We start from the raw sequence: 7,768 nt of genomic DNA, 5'->3' as shown, positions 1-7,768 counted from the left end.
TTTCAGGTTCCATTCTTCAGCGATGAAGAGAATTCCAGTACACCAAAGGCTGATGCCCTTTTCATTCCAAGGGAAAACCCTAGAGCTCTATTTATACGCCCAGTTGAAAGGGTAAAATCAGAACATCCAAAGGATGGCCCGGCCCCACTGCAGGAGAATGGTAAGCTTTCTTTTAACATTGATTGGCATATTCATTTGCAAATGTAGGCTTTCTATTGTCCCAAATAGCTCCTTTTTTCTAGACATGGCTCCAATAGTGTCTACCTGCTTCAATATTTAAATATAGTGGCTGAATTTGTTCATATCTGACACTTCATTTTACATGTGAATTTCAGGTAATAAGTCAAATGGGGTTACTAATGGAGCCAACCATGAGAGTGAGTACTTAAAATATGAATTTGTACCGAAATAGTGATTAACGTTTGTGCATTGTGAGGACCATTCTCTGATTCTACTATCAATATCTGCAGATAAGAATAACGGTGAAACTTGTGAGGCTCCTCCGGTTAAAGCCAATCAGAAACCGAACGGAACACATGAAAATCACGGAGGCGACAAAAATGGTTCACCAAGCGGAGCAGATATCGAGACATTGATGCCAAAGCTGCATCACGCTGAATATTTCACAGAGCCTCGGATCCAAGAACTGGCTACAAAAGAAAGGGTTGATCCGGGTCATTGCAAGCGGGTAAAAGACTTTGTTGTTGGTAGACACGGTTACGGGAGTATAAAATTTCTGGGAGAGACGGATGTGTGTAAACTTGACCTGGAAATGGTGGTTCAGTTCAAAAACCGTGAAGTGAATGTGTACATGGACGAGAGCAAAAAACCTCCTGTGGGTCAAGGACTGAATAAGCCCGCGGTTGTAACTTTGCTGAACATAAAATGTATGGACAAGAAGACCAGTACGCAAGTGAAGGAAGGCGCGAGATTGGACAAGTACAAGGAAATGCTGAGGAGGAAAGCTGAGGAACAGGGAGCAAAATTTGTGTCTTATGATGCTGTGAAAGGCGAGTGGACGTTCAAGGTGGAGCATTTCAGTTCCTACAAGCTTGGAGAAGAAGATGATATGTAGAAAGATCATTGTGTAGACTAGTGTCCTGTTTTTTGGTTTTACTTTTTGGGGTTTCTCTATTGGTCTGTTTTTGCAATATATAATGTCAAAAATGACATGTCTTTTGCTCTTACCTCATCTTCTCAACCTCTCTTCTATCAGTTTCACTAGGAAAAATTTACTTGAGTTCTTGAATTATATAATTACTAGGTAATTAGTCCATGCAATGCGTGCGTGGTTGTATGCATAATAGTTTTGATTATATTTTTAAAATTTTCTTAAATTAAAAATTGTTTTACTAATGTATAATCTCAAAAAAATTATACTAATGTATAATCTCAAAAAAAATATACTAATGTATGAATCTCGAAAACATTTATAGCAATTTCTCAAAATAACACTCTTGTCAACAATTTTTTGGTATGGTTATTTATTATATAAAATTTAAAATATAAACTTTTTTATAAGTCAAAAATTAACCAATACTACAAAAAAATTATTACAAATTGATTAGCTATATTAATATAAATAATAATATAGAAATTTTAACATTTTCCTAATATGAGAGAATCTATGTTTATGATCATGTTTTATAGAGGTAAAACATTGATTTAAAGATTTTTTTTAATGACCATGTAAACATAAGACTGTAGTATAGTAAAATTGAATCAAATAAAATTATCAAAAAATTTAGTAACTACGTATAAAATTATTGTATATAGAATATTCCTCATTTCAAAGTTTAAAGCAATTAAAATAATTAAAAAATATTAAAATTTTACCAAAAACAGTTTTTCTTGAAAGATAAATATATTATGTGGAGGAATGAATGTAAAATTATTGGGTAGGAGTTACATTTGAGTTAAATGTAGAGCTAAATGAAGTTAAATACCTTTAAAAGTGAGTTAATTATAAATAAATATTTTAATTTATTTTTGACTAAAAAGAAAAGAAATGCCAAGTGGCTCAATCAAAATTTAAACTTACACTTTTTGATTGTTTTGTTGATATAAACTCAACACTCACACATAACATTCCAAATTGAAAATATTACTTTTGAAGTGACAAACTAAATTAGTTTTAAAAAAAAAAATTATATGAACTTCAATTTAAAGATTTTTTAAAACCCCAAGAATAACTTCAATCCTTTTGTTTTTTGTTTTGTTTTTCACTTATCAATATAATTTATAGTGCTAGATTTCATACTAATGGTTTCATCTTTAGAGGATTTAATTAGTTAAATAGTATTTTAAAATAATGACTTATAAGATGCTAATCTAAAATAGATAATGAAGATAAACCTTTTAAAACAGATTCTCAAATAAACTTGATTTTTTGTTAAAACCAACATATGTGAATTTAAAGCTATGGAAATTTCAAAAATAAATATGAATAGATTAGAAAGGCAAGAAATATAAAAGAAATATTTTATTTTTATATAAATAAAATAAAAATTGAAAACAATGTTAAATTGTTAATTATATATAATAATTTCTAATTAAAATATAGAATCAAACTCTTACAACACATATTATATATAACAACATTTGATATTGGTGAGAGAGTAGGAGAAAATGGGTACTTATAAGATGATAATCCAAATTAGATAATGAAGATGAATCTTTAAATATAAAAACAATGTAAAATAGATATATATATATATATATATATCATGTAGTCTCTAAAATTAAAATTTAGCATTAAAAATTTACAATGATATTTCATTTGGTTTTTTGTAACCCATACAACAAAAAAAAGAAATTGAAAACATTAAAAAAAAACTAAAAATGATTTGAGATATTGTGGAAATGAACGAGAGAATGTGAAAATGAGAAAGTAAAAAATGTCAATATGAGAGAATGAGGCAATGTTTATTTATATGATAAGAATTGATGGAAGTTATATTTAGAATTATTGGAGTTACAAATATTATTTATTGTGTTTGAATAAAATTGAGTGGTGGAATATGACTAATGAATAATTTATTTTATTTTCAGTTATAATTTTATTTTAATGTATGAATTAAATGTATTGTGTTAATTGGATCTTAAATATTATTTAAAGTAATTAAACAATTAGAAATCAAATAAAAAAAAATAAAAAGTATTAAATGAAAATCAACCAATAAGGAGAGACCAAAACCTTACTTTTATATATATATATATATGATTCAGAGGCGATGTTACGTTCTACTGAATTTTAATTTGTCACTCTGTTGAACCAACTCGGTCTGTTCAAGTCAAATCTGATTGATCCGGGATTATTTAGATAAATCACTTAGACAATGAATCAAACCTATATAATATGTGAGAGTTTAGCCCTCAACTGAAATCTTGATTCTGACCGTCAAATTAGAGACATGTTAACATCAACTAGTGGAATCGTCAAATTCTAGAAAATTCGTATTCATGTTGTTGTCTCACTAAGAAGCAGACAAAAGAAGAAAAGAAGAGCCGTGGAGGAACACAAAACTGGCCTCACCACAAATATCTTCTTGTTACTTGGTCTTCTTCACCGATTAAATTACAGGCATAACTAAAAATAATTTTATACAGAAGAAAAGATGGGAGAGAGAGAGGAGGTGAAACTGTTGGGAACATGGTACAGTCCGGTCGTGTTAAGAGCAAAGATAGCTCTTCGTCTCAAATCGGTTGATTATGATTACGTTGAAGAAGATTTGTTCGGATCCAAGAGTGAGCTTCTTCTCAAATCTAACCCGGTTTACCAGAAAGTCCCGGTTCTCATCCACAACAGTAAACCGGTTTGTGAGTCTCTTAACATCGTTGAATACATCGATGAGACGTGGAAATCATCTGGACCGTCCATTCTTCCTTCTCATCCTCATGATCGAGCTCTCGCTCGCTTCTGGTCTGCCTTCGTTGATGACAAGGTCTGTCATTTGTTGTTCTTACGAGGCTTTCTTTTGTCAAGAATTTTTAATGTGTGATCAGTGTTTTGTCCATATATGAATGCGACCGTTTTTACCACTTTTTAAATTCTTTTTTATTATTATTCCATATTGGGATTATATTTTCTATTTTCTTTTTATAAATAGACAAATCTCCCAAAATATATTCATTGATGGATGCTTCATGTTTAAAATTGGTCTGAAATATCTTTTACGTGTTAAAATTTGGTAACTATAATCTCGGATTATTACAAGGTGGAGATAATCAACCTTTAGGGATGAAACCATTAAGCTTCAAAATAAAATCAATTAATCTGAATTTATTTAAGATTTAGGACAACTTCTCTAGCTATCTCAACTATGTTCTCTTAACTTTCATCCTACAAATGCAGTGGTTTCCAGTTTTCATAGCGGCGAGTGTTGGAAACACAAAAGTCTTTGATTGTCCTTGATGATATATGGAGAGAAGGAGATTGGGGCATGATTAAACCAATTTTTCCACGGAACAAAGGTGACATCTTTTGTTACGTATATTTACATAATTGTCTTTTTAATATATTCACGGGTTGAGGTAAAAACATTTTTTTTTTTTTTTCTTTTTTTGTTATATCTTTCATATAGGTTGGAAGGTACTACTTATATCTCGTAACGAGAGTATTGCATTACGAGCAGATCCAACATGTTTTACCTTTAAACTAAATTTTCTAACTCCCGAAGAAAGTTGGACAATTTTCCAAAGGATAGTGTTTCCCACAGAAAATATTACCAGTAAGCTTTCAAAACGATTTAACTAACTGATCTTTGTTTTCTATGGTGATCATAATTAATGATTAGAGATTTTTTACTTAGCATGACCATAATCCGCTTTTACTTAAAAATATCTTTCTCAACCGTATAATCCTTCAGATATTTCACCAAAACTTGATGATCTTGTGTAGAACATAAAGCTGATCAAGAAATGGAAGAGATGGGTAAGAAGATGATCGAACATTGTGGAGGTCTACCTTTGGCTGTTAAGGTATTAGGCGGGTTGTTAGCTGCTCAACACACATTAAGTGAGTGGAAAAGGATATATGAGAATCTCACATCTCACATCGTAGGAGGGGCTAGCTTCAGTGATAACAATATCAGTTCAGTTTACCAAATATTGTCTCTGAGCTATGAAGAGCTGCCTATTTATCTGAAGCACTGCTTCCTCTACCTAGCAGGTGTTCCAGAAAATGATGCAATAGATGTGAGAGAATTGTCCTATTACTGGGCCGCAGAAGGAATACCAAAGTCGAGGTATTATGATGGAGAGACCATTCGAGAGCTCGCTGATGGATACATAGAAGAATTGGTGAACAGAAACATGGTAATTTCTAAACGAGACGTAACGACATCAAGATTTGAAACGTGTCATTTGCATGATATGATGAGAGAAGTTAATCTATTTAAAGCTGGAGAAGAGAATTTCCTACAAAATGTTAATGCAAGTACCGTTACCTCAAGTAGTGCAAACTCTCGGTATCTAAGTGAACCTCGCAGACTCGTCATACATTCTTGTGACGATACATATCTTATAAAGAATCCAAAAATTAGATCTCTCTCGTTCAGAGGGTCAAAGTTTATGGCATCAGGTTTATACTTTACAAAGGTACAGTTGATGAGGGTTTTAGATCTCTCTGGTGCAAGGTTTGAGGGAGGGAAGTTACCTTCTAACATTGGAAAGCTCATCCATTTACGGTACTTGAGTTTACACAGTGCACAAGTATCTCATCTACCTTCTTCTATGCAGAATCTGAAGTTGCTCCTCTATTTGAATCTAAATGTGGAAGCAGGGCCTCCACTTGATGTGCCTAATATCTTGAATGAGATGCAAGAACTGAGGTACCCTTGGTTACCGTATAAAATACGTGATGAGAAAAAGTTGGAATTAGGTAATCTAATCAACTTGGAGACATTGGAGTATTTTTCAACAAAGCATAGCAGCGTTGGGGATCTTCACTGTTTGACAAGGCTTGAGACTCTATCAGTCTTATTCAACGGCGAAGGGTGCACTAAAGAAACTCTATGTTCATCTCTTAATGGGATGTGACACTTGGAAAATCTTACCATTGATGGTTACACGAATGATGAAGAAGAAATCGTATTGAAATGCGTCCATCTCAAAAAGCTGAATTTGACTCTATATATGCCAAGGTTACGTGATGTGCAAAGTTTTCCTTCTGTCCTTACAAGCATAAATCTGAAGAATTGTTGTCTGAAGGAGGATCCAATGCCTATTCTAGAGAAGCTACATACTTCACTTATATGATGTCAAATTATCATTTAAATCTTTTTGTGGTAAGAGAATGGTTTGCTTGAGCGGGGGGTTTCCTCAATTGCATACGCTTTCAATATTGGGACTATTGGAATGGGAAGAGTGGGTCGTAGAAGAAGGCTCCATGCCCCTGCTTCATACTATGACTATTAGTGACTGTAAGAAACTAAAGGTATTTCCTGATGGGTTCAGATTTAGCTACAGTTTGAAGGATGTTGTTATGGACAATGAATGGAAGGAGAGATTGTCCAAAGGAGGAGAAGATTATTACAAATTCCAACACATCCCTTTTGTTAAATTCTCTGGCGTATGTACTATGGAAACTCTATCTTCGTCTCTAGGTGATCACATGGCCAGTACAAGTGAAGTTCTTCCTATCCGCAGCCATGATGTTGACGAATCTGATTCTACTAAAGAGATGATGACTCAAGAATCAGAATGCATATTAGTCTTTTCATGCAATGACAACCATGATGTGGAAGAATCACATTACATGGAAGCCATCTTAAAAGAGTTGCAAGAGCGGGGGGTCACACCTTTGACATGTAATCTATCTGGTAGAGAGAGTTTGAACACAAATATGCTAGAAAGATGTAGTGTTGGTATTATGGTACTTTCAACTAGTTACGTTTGTTCTACACAGTCCATGGATCATCTTGTGGCAATCATGGAGCACTGGAAAGAGAAAAACCTTGTGATTATTCCTATATATTTCAAAGTAACACGTCAAGACATTTTTGGATTGAAAGGCAAGTCTGAAGCAGCGTTTCTGCACCTTCAGAGTTCTGTCCAGGAAGACAGAGTTCAGAAATGGAAGATGGCTCTGGCTGAAATAGCATCCATAGATGGACATGAATGGACAAAAGGGTAAATTTACTTCTCTTAATTTGCAAAATGTGTCCTTATTACTGTTTTCTAATTCTGTGTGTGTGTTTTGCAGGACTCAGGTTGTGCTTGCGGAGGAAGTTGTAAGAAACGCATGCTTAAGGTTATATTTGAAAAATAGCAAGAATCTGGTCAGAATCTTAGCATTGTTAAATCAGTCCCAACCTTCAGATGCAGACATTGTGGGGATTTGGGGTATGGCAGGAATAGGTAAGACATCTATTGCTAGAGAAATTTTTGGAACTCTAGCACCAAAATATGATTTGTGTTACTTCTACAAGACTTTGATCTAATCAGTGTCGTGCCCAGGTTTATGGGGGCTTAAGGCAAACTTGAAATCGGGGGCTAATTTTTTTTTTTTTTAAATAAATATTAAAAATTCAAAATTAAAATAAAATAAAATATTAAAATTTAAAATTATTCAAAAAAAACCATAAACCAAAAAAACCAAAACATTAAATAATAATGTAAAAAAACTAAGACATAATCTTTTTTCCTTCTGTTTCAATAAACTCTTTCACCAACTTCTCATAATCTAGGTCCCCAACTAGTTCTCTTTCTATGGATATGATAGCTAGCCCATTCAATCTTTCTTGTGACATAGTTGATCGCAAATATG

General features: G+C 33.0%; 3 protein-coding genes across 7 annotated transcripts in view; all 3 read left to right on the top strand.

Moving 5' to 3' along the window:
* LOC104700792 (nuclear pore complex protein NUP98B-like) overlaps positions 1-1,240 on the top strand; it is a 6,596-nt gene extending 5,356 nt beyond the window's left edge. For 2 of the 3 annotated variants that reach the window (XM_010416380.2, XM_010416379.2), the window contains exons 12-13: positions 336-377; positions 471-1,240. In XM_010416380.2, the coding sequence (XP_010414682.1) occupies positions 336-377; positions 471-1,075 (647 nt within the window). In that variant the 3' untranslated portion in view covers positions 1,076-1,240. The remainder of the gene's footprint in view (positions 1-335; positions 378-470) is intronic. The other variant, XM_010416381.2, reaches the window with a different exon arrangement.
* On the top strand, positions 3,509-7,513 carry LOC104700791 (protein SUPPRESSOR OF npr1-1, CONSTITUTIVE 1-like). Of its 3 annotated transcripts, XR_002032729.1 has the most exons (5): positions 3,509-3,944; positions 4,355-4,473; positions 4,584-4,730; positions 4,901-7,131; positions 7,205-7,513. XR_002032729.1 is itself a non-coding variant. In XM_019227585.1 (2 exons), the coding sequence occupies exons 1-2, from the start codon at positions 6,296-6,298 to the stop codon at positions 7,440-7,442; spliced, it is 1,074 nt and encodes a 357-aa protein (XP_019083130.1). In that variant the 5' UTR covers positions 6,040-6,295; the 3' UTR covers positions 7,443-7,513. The 3 variants fall into 3 exon arrangements, 1 of the variants encoding a protein (XP_019083130.1); XR_753648.2 differs by lacking the exon at positions 4,584-4,730; XM_019227585.1 differs by lacking the exons at positions 3,509-3,944; positions 4,355-4,473; positions 4,584-4,730 and having other exon boundaries at positions 6,040-7,131.
* LOC104704467 (glutathione S-transferase U15-like) lies at positions 3,618-4,414 on the top strand. Its single transcript, XM_010420552.1, has 2 exons — positions 3,618-3,944; positions 4,355-4,414. Exons 1-2 carry the CDS (start codon positions 3,618-3,620, stop codon positions 4,412-4,414), a joined length of 387 nt encoding a protein of 128 aa, XP_010418854.1.

This window comes from Camelina sativa, chromosome 7 (genome assembly GCF_000633955.1).
Source record: "Camelina sativa cultivar DH55 chromosome 7, Cs, whole genome shotgun sequence".
Taxonomy (NCBI): Eukaryota; Viridiplantae; Streptophyta; class Magnoliopsida; order Brassicales; family Brassicaceae; genus Camelina; species Camelina sativa.
The sequence above is the reverse complement of the archived record's forward strand: the minus strand, read 5'-3'. Positions and strand labels throughout refer to the sequence as shown.

Bases quoted from the DNA above. Each gene is read 5' to 3' on its own strand.
- LOC104700791 (XM_019227585.1), top strand. From the start codon at position 6,296: ATGGTTTGCTTGAGCGGGGGGTTTCCTCAATTGCATACGCTTTCAATA. The intron at 7,132-7,204 runs GTAAATTTACTT...TGTGTTTTGCAG, and splicing joins GGACATGAATGGACAAAAGG to GACTCAGGTTGTGCTTGCGG.
- LOC104704467 (XM_010420552.1), top strand. From the start codon at position 3,618: ATGGGAGAGAGAGAGGAGGTGAAACTGTTGGGAACATGGTACAGTCCG. The intron at 3,945-4,354 runs GTCTGTCATTTG...CTACAAATGCAG, and splicing joins CTGCCTTCGTTGATGACAAG to TGGTTTCCAGTTTTCATAGC.